This window comes from Zootoca vivipara, chromosome 12, assembly GCF_965207765.1.
Source record: "Zootoca vivipara chromosome 12, rZooViv2.hap1.1, whole genome shotgun sequence".
In the NCBI taxonomy this organism is placed as follows: Eukaryota; Metazoa; Chordata; class Lepidosauria; order Squamata; family Lacertidae; genus Zootoca; species Zootoca vivipara.
Window position 1 is genome coordinate 44622653 of NC_142595.1, and position 15290 is coordinate 44637942.

The window sequence follows — 15290 nt, forward strand, 5'->3', positions numbered from 1 at the left end:
CGCACTACGCTCTAGCCTCCCCCTCGACTCGGCTCTATCCTCTCCTCCTCAACGGCCCAGACGGGCGTGTTCAGAGAAAGAGCCGAGGCAGCCCGGTAGTGGGGGGCTGGGTGGGAAGGAAATTTGCCCCAATAGTTCCCCTCAGAAAAGTGATAAATAGCAGCGGAGGGAAGGCCGGGCGGAAGTGACGCGCTTTCCCGACCTTAGCTCGGGTGGGCGGAAGGGCTTTCCGGATCCGGTTGAGGAGCTGGGGAAGAAAGACGGGGGGGAGGGGGAGAGTGCGGCGGGGTCTCCCCCTCTCTTCGGCGAGGCTCTGAGGCTGCGGCCATGGAGGTAAGGGAGCCTAACTGGCGGACAACCACGCTGGGGGATGGGGTGGGTGTCGGTGGGTCTCCCTTGCCTTTTAAAAAGGGTCCCCATGGGATTGGCTCTGTGGAGGGAAAGGGCATAATATGGGGCTGGGGAGGAAGGGGAAGGGGATGGAGCTGAGGTTATCAGGGGGTGCAGTGTATATCCCCCCTCCCCGGATTGTGTGTTTGGTACCTTCCAACGTTTCCTTAAGGAGCCCTACTGAAGGCAAAAGAGGGGAGGGGTGCGGGGTTCAGCAGTTGCCTTGGGCCCAACTTTGCCTCTCCTAGCCTGTCCATCTTCCTAACTTCTTATTCCCCCACCCCAATCTCTCTTTTTGCCTCCTCTTGGCATTTGAGAGGATGTGGAGGACCCCTCTAGCTCTTTCGGCTAAAGGCCACTGGCTGGCTCATCCTCTGTGGGTTGAACCCCACATCAGAGATATGACACAGTTGGGGACGTTTGAGGAAGGGTGTGGTGAGAAGGGTGTCCTTGCGGGAAAGGGGATGCCTTGAACGTGGGGGTGAGAGTTCCACCAGGAAGCAAGATATTTTGTGGAGTTCATTCCGGGGTACAAAGGTGAAAGTTCAGTCCTTGGATTGTGCTTGGTTAGAGTGGAATAAGTCCAGCTTGCATCTTGTATTAATGTCAGCTGTGGACCCCCCCCCCCAAAATTGTGGGTGCTTCACTCCTAGTAATGTGGTTAAACGTGGCATGGATTGCTCATGGGGAGCTCTTTGTAGATTGACCTACTTTACATGTGCACAAAAATGGCATTTGTTCTTTAAAAGCCTGTGATCTTCTTTCTGTGTCTCTTTTCCACATCACATGCACACATCTTAAATACCCCCGAAATGGCAATAAAATGTTGATCAGAATATGTTGTTGTTGTTTAGTCGTGTCCGCCTCTTCGTGACCCCATGGACCATAGCACGCCAGGCACTCCTGTCTTGCACTGCCTCCCGCAGTTTGGTCAAACTCATGTTGGTAGCTTCGAGAACACTGTCCAACCATCTCGTCCTCTGTCGTCCCCTTCTCCTAGTGCCCTCAATCTTTCCCAACATCAGGGTCTTTTCCAAGGATTCTTCTCTTCTCATGATGTGGCCAAAGTATTGGAGCCTCAACTTCACGATCTGTCCTTCCAGGGAGCACTCAGGGCTGATTTCCTTAAGAATAGATAGGTTTGATCTTCTTGCAGTCCATGGGACTCTCAAGAGTCTCCTCCAGCACCATAATTCAAAAGCATCAATTCTTCGGCGATCAGCCTTCTTTATGGTCCATACTGATTCCATATAAGTTTGTTTTTGGAAGGATCAGTTGAATGTCATTTGTTCAGTCTTGATCTCTCCAGGAAAGAATATCTACCCATCCCAGGATAAATTGGGTAGGAACTAATTTTGCATATAGCTTTTCTCCTATAGTTCGGTTTATATGGTACATCTGAACTTACTCCTCCATGAGCACCTTGGCATTGCACACTTTCAACCACTTGCATGTCATCCTTTTGACATTTGTTGGTTCCATTGGTGTGGCTTGAGTGTAAAATGTGCCCTGCTTGGCTGGGATAGACAGTTGGATCCAATGACCTCTGGGCTCTTCCGAACCTGAAGTTATGTGCCAACTACACATGCCTTTGCCAACCTATTTACCTTCAGCTGGTTTGCACTACGACTCCCATCAGCCCCAGCTAACCTGGCCATGCCGGCTGGGAGTGATGGGAGTATAGTCCAAAACATCTTGAGGGAATCAGAAGGCTGCCCTTCCCCTTGTTGTATCCTGTCTGCTCATGTTAGTTTGGAATATGGTTGAGCTGCATGATGACTGCAGATGTTTCCTCTCATAGTATGCTAAGTTGCCCTTTATAGTCTTTCAAAACTGTCTGAGGCAGTGATGTTATTGTTCATCTTGGGCAGGGCATCTTGGGACTACCAGTACCTGCATCCAAGGAGTGCCTTGGAGCATGTGTTTGGATGAAGGTCAAAGTACCACTCATTTAGCTCACTGACGCTGCTTATTACAAGGTGCCTCTCCATGAAATGATTACCTGACCTTAAAATTGACTACAGGTAGTTCTACTTTGTCCTTGCAACAGACCTGCTTACAACATATGAACCTGTGTTCAGGGGGCTGTAAATCGGAGTCAGAAGTGGCAGGAAGCCTCAAGAAGTTCTGAATTCACATTTGTGCTTGGCTGTATGTGTGTGTTTAGAAACACTGAATAGGAATTTCAACGTGTTTTATTATTTTTCAACTCTCTGCTCTGTTAGAGAACAGGAAACTGTCTTATACTGAGTCAGACCACTGGTCCATCTTGCTCAACATTGCCCACTCTTGACTGGCAGTCGCTCTCCATGGTTTCAGGCAGGGAACAATCCCAACCCTACCTGGAGATGGTGGGGATGGAACCTGGGACCTTCTACCAGGAAACAAGTTTGTCTCTGAGCTGCAATCAGTTCAAATGTTACTTGTCAGGAGTAGAATTTGAACCCATAACTTGGGGGAGATGGTGACTTTGTAGGCTCCTCAGCCGTCCTGGCTGCTTAAATCATAGTGACTCCACTGGGGCTCAAACACACAACCCTCTGTGTTTAAGCAGATATTACAATCACTACAGAACGGAATCCAGCATGGAATCCACATGTTGTGCCCTTGCCATGAGAAGAAGCTGAGGATTTCCTTGTGCGGTTGCTAGGCAACTGCAGCATACTTCCTCCCACACCCATTAAGATTATGGTTATCCAGGACCTGGAGCATTGGGGCAGGAATGTTCATCAGTGAGTTTTTATGCTTTTCCACACAAACCCGAGTCTGGCCCTCTGCATAGAAACCAGGCCTGTCCAACAGAGGAGGGGGGGAACTCTGAAAATGCTAGAGTCCCTTTCAGCCGTGTCTCTTCCATTCATTCATTCATTTGGTATGGGGAACATGAATATACAAATCTGCCTTTTACTGAGTCGAATGATAAGCCCATCTAGTTTTCTTCTCTGACTGGCAGCAACTCTCAAGGGATGCTGCTGCTGCAGCAGCAGCACCCCTTTCAAATCATTATACAATAACTGCACAGCACCAGGGGTTCAGAGTGTAGCAATTGGGTAGGGTGATGGATTGGGCTGTTAAGCATCTTGGCTTCTGCTTCAGTAAGATTACTGGCCTCTGCTGCTGTGCTTTCTTAAACATCTGCTCGATTTGCAGACATTAGCAGGAGAAAATGCTGGTCTCAGTGCTGCAAAAAGCTTTTTGTGTGCTGATGCCTGCTTAAGGCTCAGCAGTAGTTTGAATGTTTTAAAACAATTTTTTGTGGGCTGGTGACACTCTCTGCTTTGGACCATGGGTGAGGCCAGTGGGTGAAACTATGGGGACAGCCTTGGCACCATAGGTGACGTTTACATTCCCCCACTACTTGGTGATGTACCTATGTAACATTCAGAACTGGTTTGATGTCCATATCGTGATAATCAGTTTCATAATTTTTGACCTGGCAATATATCGCAAATCATGATGTGTGTCTGTGTGTGCTATGCAAAAATCACAATGTGGGGAAATCCGTGAAGCTAGCTAGTGCCTCTACATAGCTCCATCCTTATTTCAGACATCTTGGCATATCAGTATACTGTGAAGTTTAGCTGGTGATATATCGCAATGTTGAAAAGCAGATACCACCCAGCCCTAAACCTTGGCTGAATGACACCGCACTGGTGACTTTTAAAGCAGCATTACTCTCAGTGTGGTAGCATGGTAAGGCTAGGACCAGGGAGGCCCAGGTGGAAATTCATTTGCCACTCAACCACAAAGCTGCATTAGGTGACCCTGGGCAAATTTATTGTCTCTCAGCCTAACTTAACCCAAAGGGTGGATTTCGTGGGCATTCAATAAAACTGATACAGCACTTCTTCACACAGCATGTAATTAAACTATGGAACCTGCTGCCACAGGAGGCAGTGATGGCCACCGACTTTTGAAAGAGAGTTGAACAAATTCTTGGGAGAGAAGGTTACTAGCCACAATGTCTATGTGCTCTGCCTCCACAATTGGAGGCAGCCATGCTTCTGAATACCAGTTGCCCGAAAACCACAGGAGGGAGAGGGCTCTTGTGCTTGGGTCCTGCTTGCGGGTTTCCTGCAGGCATCTCATTGGGCACTGTGAGAAGAGGCTGCTGGAAGAGATGGGCTGTTTGCCTGATCCAGCAGGGCTCTTCTTATGTGTTCTTTTCCCAAGGTAGGGCTGGGAGAAACTCCTGCCTGAAGCCACGGAAAACAGCTGCTAGTCAGTGTAGACCAGGGGTTGTCAAGCTTTTTATACCCACAGCCCACTAATGCATCTTTCCTGATGGTAAAATTTCCTTACCGCCCACCAGTGCTCAAAAGGATTCAGCTTGTGCTGTAGAACCCCCTACCGCCCACCTAGAATCCTGAAACGCCCACTGGTGAGTGGTAGGGATCAGGTTGACAACCCCTGGTGCAGACAGTACTGAGCTAGATAGACCAGTGGTGTGACTCCTTTTAAGGTGGCTTCCTTTGTTCCTATTCAGTATCAACTTCTGACTAATGAGATTTTTAAGACTGCGGAAGTGGAGGTCACAAGTGATGGTTTTATGAGTTCCTGAAGTGTGAGTGGTGCTACACCATGGATTGGTGTCTGGATATTGGATTTGGGGTGGGGCTGCATTTGTGGTGGGGGGAAAATAAACAAAGGATTGCTAATGTTTTCCCTTCTCCCCCTAAGTTCCCTGGAGGAAATGAGAATTACCTGGCTATCACCGGGACAGCGCACCCCTTTTTGTCAGGGGCTGAGGTGAGTTTGGCTGCTTGCAGGGGCTGTGGGTGCAGGGCATTTGGCGGCGGAGAGCGTGGAATGCAAGTGCTGGATGGCAGGAACCGGGGGGATGTTGCCACCTGCAGCTCGCAGCAGACCAAATGCTTTGTTGTGCACAAGGCTCCTGGTTCAGTTCCTGGTGCCGCCAGTTTCAAGGGACAGTCCTCTTGTCTGAGACCCCGGAGAATGAAAACAAGAGGGGAGAGCAGGCTTTGGTGCTTACCTGAGGCAAGACTTTTTGCTCTGTGTGTTCATCTTCGAAGCTTAAAAAGCTTGCAAATTGAGAACCGCCTTGTTCTGAAAATCAGAACTTAAGAAGCATCCTCAAATAAGTGTTGCTTTTTATTATTTATTTTTGCTTTCACATCCCACCTTTCCTCCAAGGAGCTCAAGGTGGCACATATGGTTCTTCCCCCCTCTCCACAACAACCCTGTCAGGTACATTAAGCCGAGAGGCGGTGACTGGCTCAATATCACCCAGCGAGCTTCACAGCCGAGTGGGGGATTTGAACTCGGGTCTCCCAGGTCCTTGTCAGACACCCTAACTGCTACACCAGCAGGGACCCTGAAGGGTCTCTTTGCTCAGAATAGACCATACTGGGGTGGGTGGACAACATCTGATCTAGTGTAGTGTGCCTTTCCTAAGTTTGTACATCTGCATCAAAGTCTCTCTTTCTCTCTTTTCCTCCCTCCCTTTTGCTCAGACCTTCCACACGCCAAGCCTGGGGGATGAAGAGTTTGAGATCCCGCCCATCGCGCTGGACGCCGACCCCTCCCTGGCTGTTTCTGACGTGGTTGGCCACTTTGAGGACCTGGGCGACCCCGTAACAGCCCCAGACACCACCTTCTCTGCCCAGTATGGGGTGCAGGCGCTTGACATACCTGTGGGCATCAGCCATGGTATCATGGAGCAAGGTGGGGGGCTGCTGAGCGGGGGGCTGGCCATGGTGAGTACCTTGCATTACATAGTTTTGAGAGTGCATGCAGTCATCATATGACTCCCCTGGTGGGCAGCATACTATCTTCTGGGGGGAAATCTGGTTTCTGGGTTATCATGTGCTAGCCTTCGATTTGCCCGTACCCTTTGAGGGATTATTCCAGGCTAGGGCAAGTTGCTTCAATTCCTAGCTGTCATGGAGGAGAACTGCCCCACCTACTCACAGAGCTGGCTTCAGGAGGTGGGGAGGAAAATGCCAGAAGCGGTCAAGCGATTCCAGAAATCATCTGTGTGCCACTCTGGCCGCAGCAAACATTGGTGCATGAGAGGGGGGCGGCTTCTGTCAGTGCTGTGATTCATTTCAGCTGGTTGCCAATCTCCACATTGCATGATTTCCTTTAGAAGTCCTCAGTTTGTTAGTTTGTTGCCTTCGTGTCCCCCCTTTCCCTCCAAGGAGCCCAAGGTGGTGTGCATGGTTCTCTCCGCAACAGCCCTGCGAGGTAGGATACAGTGCAAGGCAGTGACTGACCCAAGGTCACCCAATGAGCTGCAAGTCGGGGATTTGAACCCTGGTCTCTCCTAGATCTTAAACACGATTCTAACAATTAAAAAAAACCTTCCATATGTAAAAGCAAGTTCACATCCAGTACAGATACAGTCTTGGATACAGCTCACCTGTTAAAAGACTTGCTTAAAAAAGGAGGGTCTTCAGTGGGGCTCTAGCTCAGTAGAAAATCATCTGCCTTGCATGCAGAAAGGTCCCAGGTTCAATCCCGGTAGGGCTGGGAAAGATGACTTGCCTGCAACCCTGGAGAGCTGCTGCCAATCAGTGTTGATGATACTGAGCTAGGTGGGCCAATGGCCTGGCTCAATAGAAAGTTGCTAAGTACCAAAAAGACACCACAGAGACAGACAGACAGACAGACAGGAGGAGTATTTATAAGTGGGACCTGCAACAAAATGTTGCAGCGTATTCTTCCTCTTAGTGGGAGTGCTCCTATTCCAGTTTCCAGCCAGCCATTCCTTCCAAGCATGGCATTTCACTCTTTCCCCACCTCCCAGTTTTCCAGTTTTCTGTTCCTATTGACATGGCAGCATTCTGTGGCCACTGAGGAACATTCTCAGCCTTCCTTTGTTTTTGGCTGAGCTGTGTGCATGCTTGAGAGTTGTATGTACTTTTGCCAACCTTGGGCTTCTTCCAAATGAGAGCATCCTAGAAGATATCACAGCTGGCTGAAATCCTGAACAGGAGCACATTTTGCCGCCTGTGTCCCGTCGCCAAACCCCATTTGCTTGGAGCTTTTCAGTCAGCTCCATTCTGCAATTAAACATTCTATTAATTCGCACACCCATTTAAAAACATGTAAGTAATTAGGCTCCAATAATAAACAGATTCAGGCTGGTCAGGGTCGTCAGCTCAGGGGTTGAATTTCCTTATTTCACCAGGGTCTTCCTTGCACAGCAGGAAATGGCAGGAGTCTGGTGTGCTGCTGTTATCAGCAAACCAGATAAGCTCCTGGTTCTCCCCCAAACCCTCTGACAAGCGCAGAGGGCTTTGGCCGAGATGTGCGCTGTTCTCTACACTTCAGCCCAAGTGAAACAAGAGAAGATACACAATGCAAGGGACTCCTTGCAGGAGAAGGCTATCAATGGCTGCTATGCTCTGCTTCCATGGCCAGAGGCAGTAATGCTGCAGGAAGAGAGAGGGATCTTGTTTCTGGTTAGCCGTGGTGAGAACAGGATTCTGGACTGGTTGGGCCATTGGCCAGTTCCAGGAAACACTTCTTAGCTTGCTACTGTTTGGTTTTTTTCAAATCGGAGGGGACAGGAGCTGTGGGGCATCTTTCTCACCGGAGGGCCAGACCGTCACACAGAATTCTGCCTTTCTATAACCTTTGACATGACCCTGAATTCTCCCTCTCCCTCTGCAGGATTTGGACCACCCCATGGGGACGCAATACAGCGCCAACCCGCCGGTCACCATCGATGTGCCCATGGCGGACATCAGCTCCGGTTTGATGGGGCATGGCCAGCTGACCACCATCGACCAGTCGGAGCTCAGTTCGCAGCTGGGCCTCAGCCTGGGGGGCAGTGCCATCCTGCCCCCCGCAGCCCAGTCGCCCGAGGAGCGGCTCTCGCCCACCCCCTCGCCCACCAGTTCCATGCACGAGGAAGAGACGGAAGAGATCCGGCGGGTGAGTCTTGGCTTGGCGGCATTCAGGGGTGCCCCAGCCTGATTGGCTGGTGTCCAGAGTTGGTTTGCACATGTGCAGGATCCTCTTGTTTTTGCATGGGTGGAACATGGCCGCCATTGCTCTGCTTGCTTTGCCTCTGGCCCTGCCCACCCATCACTGATATGCGGCCCCTGGAAGGTTCCTCCACCAGGGCATGTTGCCTCAGGGCTACAAAAAAAAAAAAAAGGAGAAAAAGGTTCCCACTTTGGGGCTAGAGTGTCAGACTGGGATGGCACCAAGGTCCAGATCCCCAGCCATGAGACTCACCAGGCGATCTTTGATCTGTCACTGCCCTGTCCTACTTCACAGGGGGGTTGCCAGGGTAAAAGGGGAAGGGAGGGGAGCATGTACACTGCTCTGAACTACTCGGGAGGGCAGGATTAAAAAAACAAAGACGATAAGTCAGCCGTCCCCATTCCATTTCCAATTTTAAGCAGAAATTGGATGGCCATCTGTCATGGATGCGTTTAGTTGAGATTCCTGCATTGCAGGGGGCCAGACCAGGTGCCCCTCAAGGTCATTTTCAACTCTAAAATTCTATGATTCCGTGACCGTCTGGGCCAGGTGAGCAGGTGGTGAATTCAATCCGCCTGTTGCCCCATGCAGGCTCTCGGCTATTTTGGTTTGGGGGCTATTGCCCAGGACATCTTGCTGTGCTTAACACGGGACCCTCCCAGTGTGGCTAGACTCCAAATTCCCCGCAGCCTCAGTGGTGAGAGAAAGAGAGTGGGCTGGGCTGGCAGTTGTCATCCGGCAACCTCTGGACGACTGCAGGTTTCCCCATCCGTTTTAAAAGCGAGGGCCTCTCCACTCCATTTTTTTCTTTCAAATGCCCGTTGTTTCATGCGAAAGTGGCCCACTTCCTCTCCTGCGCTGTGGTTAGGCCATTTCCTTTCAATTGCTTTGAATCTTGCCAGCCCAGCTTAGCTGCCGTTTGGCTGCCTGCCTTTTCCGTCTATTCCTTATCATCCTTGATGAGATCTGGGTAGGGGGAAGGGTGTGGGAATATGCAGTGAGCAAAGCGGAATTGGTTCCCTACCCGCCCTCCCCCCCCCATGGGCGAATCCCCCCCCCCAGCTGCTGCCACCGCCGCGCCCTCTGCCCCGTGGAGCCCGTTTCCGACCCTCTCCCTCTCTGTCCTTGCAGCAAGTTTCCATTCCCAAACCGGCGGTGATGGCCCTGGCGGCCCCTGCACCGGTCGTGGCACCTGTGGTGGCAGTGGACGCAGGGAAGAAGCAGAAGCCGGCCAAGAAGCAGAAGAAGAAAAAGGACCCCAACGAGCCCCAGAAGCCCGTTTCGGCCTATGCTCTCTTCTTCCGTGACACGCAGGCAGCCATCAAGGGGCAGAACCCCAAAGCCACCTTCGGCGAGGTGTCGAAGATCGTCGCCTCGATGTGGGACAGCTTGGGGGAGGAGCAGAAGCAAGTGCGTGCCAAGGGGGTTGGGCAGTGGGGAGGGAGGGAGAAGTGGGAGGAGCTGGGGAGGGTGGGTTTTTTTTTTTTGCGGGGCGGGGGGCAGCACCACTGAGGGGTTGAGGAGGAGGGTGTAGCTCCAAAGGAGCAACGCAGAAACATTGGGGAGATAGTGAACGTGCAGCGTTTCCCTTAAAGAGGGATGGGGAGCTGCTTTGGATTGCGGCCCCAGCCAGTAGCATCCGACAGCCACATAGGTTTGCTCACCCCTGCTGTCGTTGTAGATTTTGCATTGCATAGAGACCTCCAAGGTCCTGTCCGTGCTTCTAAAGAGTGCACTTTTTTAAAGAGAATGCAAACTGCAGCATTCATCTTTGAAAAGTCTTCCCCGTAGGAAGGAATTCCCCTTCTTCCATTTTTTTTTAAAAAATACTGCAACAATACGCATTTTCTTTTAGAAACCTGCAGACTGAGTAATTGCAAGACGTTTTATTCAGTTGATCACATGCTTCTTTTGATGGAATGGAATGATCAGCCCGGATAGCTCAGTTGGTTAGAGCATGGTGCTGATAATGCCAAGGTTGCAGGTTTGATCCCCATATGGGACAGCTGTATATTTCTACATTGCAGGGGGTTGGACTAGATGATCCTCAGAGTCCCTTCCATCTCTATAATTCTTGATCTTTGTAGGCTTTCCCTTAAGCAATGCCTTTGGTTAACCTGTCCTCACTGAAGTCTGTAGTTCTGCTTTCCCTAACTATTTGGGGTGCATCAGAGGGGTGCAGCAAAGCAGCGTGGTTTAAACAGAGCCAGGGAGCCTCTTCCACAACCTGTCTTCCTCTCTCCTTGCCAGGTGTACAAGCGGAAAACGGAGGCAGCAAAGAAGGAGTACCTGAAAGCGCTGGCGGCCTACCGTGACAACCAGGAGTGCCAGGTAAGAGAGATGACCCTCTTGCTTCTGATGTTCCCAGGACTGATGGGGTGTGAAGCTGTCCTGCCATCTCCTCTCCTGCCTTGATAGCACAGCAAGAAAACAAACCTAGAAAACTACCCTTCTTCCAGACAGAACAGCCTTTGCCAACCTGGTACCTTTTGATTCCTTTGGACTACAACTCCCATCAGCCCCAGCAATGCTGTCTGACAGGAGTTGTTCTCCAGATTTAAGGTACCAGGATTGCAAAGGCTAGAAAAGCCTGTCCTTCCAGGCCAGAACTGTCCTCCAATGGCTTTCCAGGCTGAATAAAGGAGGGGGTGTCTTCTATCCCAACGCTTAAAAGGGCCGTCACTCAGTGGGGAGAGCATCTGCTCTGAATAAAGAAAGTTTCAGGTTCAATTCTCAGCATCTCCAGGTAGGGCTGGAAAAAGATTCCTGCCCGGAATCCCTGGAAAGCCACTGCTACCCAATGTAGAAAGTAGTGAGCCAGCTCAGTGTTTCCCAGACTTGGGTCCCCAGCTGTTTTTGGACTACAGCTCCTATCATCCCTAGCTAGCAAGACCAGTGATCAGAGATGGTGGGAATGGTAGTCCCCAAACAACTGGAGACCAAAGTTTGGGGGAAACTAAGCTAGATGGACCAGTGGGTGTGGCCAGTTCCTATGTTCCTGTCACCTGTTCCCTGGAGACGCCAAGGATCGAAGGCGGGGCTTCCTGCATGGGCTCTGCTGCTGATGTGCATCTCCTCTGGCAGCCCAATCTGTGGTGTAACTAGAGACCACTTCCTAGGTGCCTGCGGAGAAGTAGAGGATAAAACACAACACTCCTGGCTTCTCCTAGTTTTATAAGCGCTTGCCCACCCTTCTATTAACTGGATCAGGTCAGGAGCAGCTATTTCCTCCCTCCCTGGGGAAGGGACCTTTTCACGGCACTTCTTTGGGGGCAGAATGGGAAGCGGAAGATCAGTTGCCCCCAATAATGGGGAGCTTTCTGTGTCTTCCCCTTTTCCCTTCCTTGACTTCTATTTCCTTTTGGAAGCTTAACCAGTTGCCGCCTGCATCGCGACCCCAAAAGCCCCCCTAGATTGTTTCCCCCAGCTTCCTGACTCTTCTCTTCCCCTCCCCTCCGCAGACGGTTGTAGAAACGGTGGAACTGGACCCCATCTCCTCGCCTTCTGAGCAGCCAGCCCCCACTGTGGAGTCCGCCTCGCCCCCGGCCCCAATGCCGCCCACCCCGCCGGCCCTGGAGAGCCCCCCTCCTGCCCCGACCGTCGTCTCGACACAGCCCACTGTGGTGGTGACCTCGGGGGCCGGGCCCCAGGCGGGGGGCCAGACCAGCATCACCAAGATCATCATCCCCAAGCAGATGCTGCCGTCCTCCCTGGCTGTCACCTCGCAGGGCGGCGTGGTGACGGTCATCCCCGCCACCATGGTCACGTCGCGTGGCATCCAGCTGGGGCAGCTGCAGGCCGGCACGGGCACCACTCAGATCGTCACCCGTTCGGTGCTGGCGGCGGCGGCGGCGGCCACTTCCATGCACTTGCCACGGCTCCAGCCCCCACCCCTGCAGCAGATGCCCCAGCAGCCGCCGGCCCAGCCGGTTGCCATCCTGCAGCAGCCGCCCCCCTTGCAAGCCATGCAGCAGCCGCCCCTGCAACAGAAGGTGCGCCTCAACCTGCAGCAACCGCCGCCGCCCTTGCAGATCAAGATCCTGCCCCCACCCGCCCTGCAGATCCAGCCCATTGCCCTGCGGACGGAAGAAGGCAGCCCCGAGAGGCCCAGCGCCGAACTCCAAGCTTCCCCAGAGCCCGTAGACGTGGTGCCAGAGGTGAGGAGCGCTGAGCCGGGTGGGCAGGTGCTTGCTTGCTTGCATGTAGGAAACTCTTCTTGTTATTATTTATTTGGTTTTTCAGATTAAAATTTTACAGTCACATATCCAACATACAACATAGAAACGAGATTCCAGAGAATCTCCTGGACTTCCCTCCTCCTCTTTGTGGGTCCTATTGTTCATCATTTTCTGCTGCATCTTTTATAATAATCCAAATCTTTTACCTCTCCGTTATGTCCAAAGTTCACCATTAAACTACAAGTGTTATTCCGACCCTACTAATGATTTTGACTGGTTACAATAGCACAGAAGGGGGAGGAAAATGAGACTCTTTGCTATGTACGTTTCTCTCCTGATCACTTGGAATCGAGGTTTACTCGCCCCAGGCGCATGGCTGACTAAATCCAACAAGGCACATAGTTACTTTAGTTTTTTCTCCCCCCGCCCCAGGTGGAGTCTCCGACACCGATGCACGTGGAGCTAGTGTCTGAATCGCCCGTGGCCTTGTCCCCGCACCCTCGCTGCGTCCGTGCAGGCTGTGATAACCCTCCGGTGGCCAACAGCGAATGGGACAATGAGTATTGCAGCAACGAGTGTGTGGTTAAACATTGCAGGTGGGTGGGCAGTCAGGGCTGCCTGATATAATAATAATAAATTTGTTATTTATTCCCCCACCCATCTGACTGGGTTTCCCAAGCCACTCTGTGCAGCTCCCAACAGAATATTAAAAACACAATAAAACATCAAACATTAAAAACTTCTCTAAACAGGGCTGCCTTCAGATGTCTTCTAAAAGTCAGATAGTTGTTTATTTCCTTGACATCTGATGGGAGGGCGTTCCACTGGGCAGCCACCACTACCAAGAAGGCCCTCTGCCTGGTTCCCTGTAATCTTACTTCTCACAGTGAGGGAACTGCCAGAAGGCCCTTGGAGCTGGACCTCAGTGTCTGGGCTGAATGATGGGGGTGGAATGTAGCCATGCTCTGTCCACATTTCTACCCAATCATAGAGCCCTGAAGGTGGGCAGGCAAGGGTTGGGGTGGCAGCGCTGCCAGAGTGTGAGAAGAACAAAGGTGCCTGGATCTTGGGGTTGTCTTTGTTGCCCCTTAGGAGCCAGCCCACATTCTTAATTTTGCAGCCCTTTGTACTGTTAGAAGGCAGCCCATGCAAGTACAAAAAGATGTTCGCTTTCCTAAATTTCCAGCAAAACAGCATGCTATAATAAAATAATAGGGACATAAAGCCGGTTGGACAGTGTTCTTGATGGTTGGACAGTGTTCTTGAAGCTACGAACATGAGTTTGCCCAAACTGCGGGAGGCAGTGGAAGACAGGAGTGCCTGGCGTGCTCTGGTCCATGGGGTCACGAAGAGTCAGACACGACTAAACGACTAAACAACAACAAAGCCGATGGGTTGGGAGGGCCTGTAGGGGTTGTGGAAAGATCCCCAGCAACCATTATTGGACTCTGTAATTGCTTAGGGTGCAATCCCAGTTTTTCAGGGATGCCTTTTGGGTTTTCAGGTCTGATAGCAGAGAGTGTGCAGTCTATCCTCTGTGAGGACTAGAGGCACTCAGCAGACAAATGAGGGAGCAATACAAACACATATGCACCCCAGTCCTACTTGAATACACGAGTAAATAGCTTCACCTGCCTCAGCAAAGCCAAGCCACGTGGCTTGGGAGCAGGGAAGGAAGATGTGCAAGCCGGTCAGGTCAGGGAGAAGCATCCGCCAGGTCTTCATTACTGAACATCCAGTTCAGCAATGCACTGTAAATTGCGCACAGCAAGACACACTACTGCCATCACTTCTTCGTAATGGCAGGCTCAGGTTATGAGGGTGGACCGAAACTGAACCCAAGCACAGGCTGCTGTGAAAAAAGGAGGGCTGCTGCCAGCTCGCTAGTGGGGAAACATGAAATCAATTGCATTTTAAAATACATTTATCTCCCAGCCAGTGCTGGGCAAGATGCTGGAGGTTCACCGGCTCCCCACTCCTGTTGTGTAAGTTTTTAGTGTAAGGATCTTTGCACCTGCAGGAACTGCTGCTGCATATACTGTACTACCTGCCTCTTGACTTAACCTCTGCTTCTGTCTGTCTTTCTCTCATTCACAGGGATGTGTTTCTAGCTTGGTTGGCCTCCCGCAATTCCAACAACAACGTTGTCTTTGTGAAATAACCCCCGGCCCTTTTGCAGCGGAAGCAGCAGGGGCGGGGTTGGGGAAACGACAGTTTCGCGTTCCTACGTACACTTTTTTCCAAGGACGACCAAAAACATAAAAAACACAAATCGCCATGCTACTGTGGGATGGGGCTGGGCGGGCAGGATTCGCGCCATCGGCCGAAGACTATCGACAAGCGAAGATGCCATCCCGGTTGGGTGCTGCGGACTCCCCTCCCCCCTCCCCCTTTATTATTATTTTTTTTCTATACACTATCCCTTGGTATGTTTCTGTTGATGGAGCGAATTAAAGCTGGAAGAGGGATATTGGCCAGGGCCTGCTATGTGCTGTTTTGCAGGAGGAGGAGGGCAGAGATAGGAGCAGTCCTTCCGCCGTGGGTGAGGAAATAGAAAACCTCTACTATTTAGGGACGTCCTCCCACCAAATGGATTGGAAGGGGGTGGGCAGTGGCCTCTTGCCCCAAAGCTGGGCATCTTGTTTTGGTTGGCACGAGCGCCCTCTGCCTTCAGTCTCCAGCTCCTTGCAGAAGCACATAGGGGCCTCCTCCTGTGCCTGAAATCTGGAACCTTCTGCATGCAAAACACATTCTGAGCTGCGCTCC

At 51.4% G+C, this 15290-nt stretch overlaps 1 protein-coding gene across 1 annotated transcript; it reads left to right on the plus strand.

Annotated features, from left to right (window-relative positions):
- The first annotated feature begins 162 nt into the window (after positions 1–162).
- Positions 163–14997, plus strand: TOX4 (TOX high mobility group box family member 4). Its single transcript, XM_035135471.3, has 9 exons — positions 163–333; positions 5071–5139; positions 5865–6107; positions 8029–8292; positions 9478–9756; positions 10597–10677; positions 11808–12503; positions 12957–13120; positions 14622–14997. The coding sequence occupies exons 1-9, from the start codon at positions 328–330 to the stop codon at positions 14683–14685; spliced, it is 1866 nt and encodes a 621-aa protein (XP_034991362.2). The 5' UTR covers positions 163–327; the 3' UTR covers positions 14686–14997.
- The last annotated feature ends 293 nt before the right edge of the window (positions 14998–15290 follow it).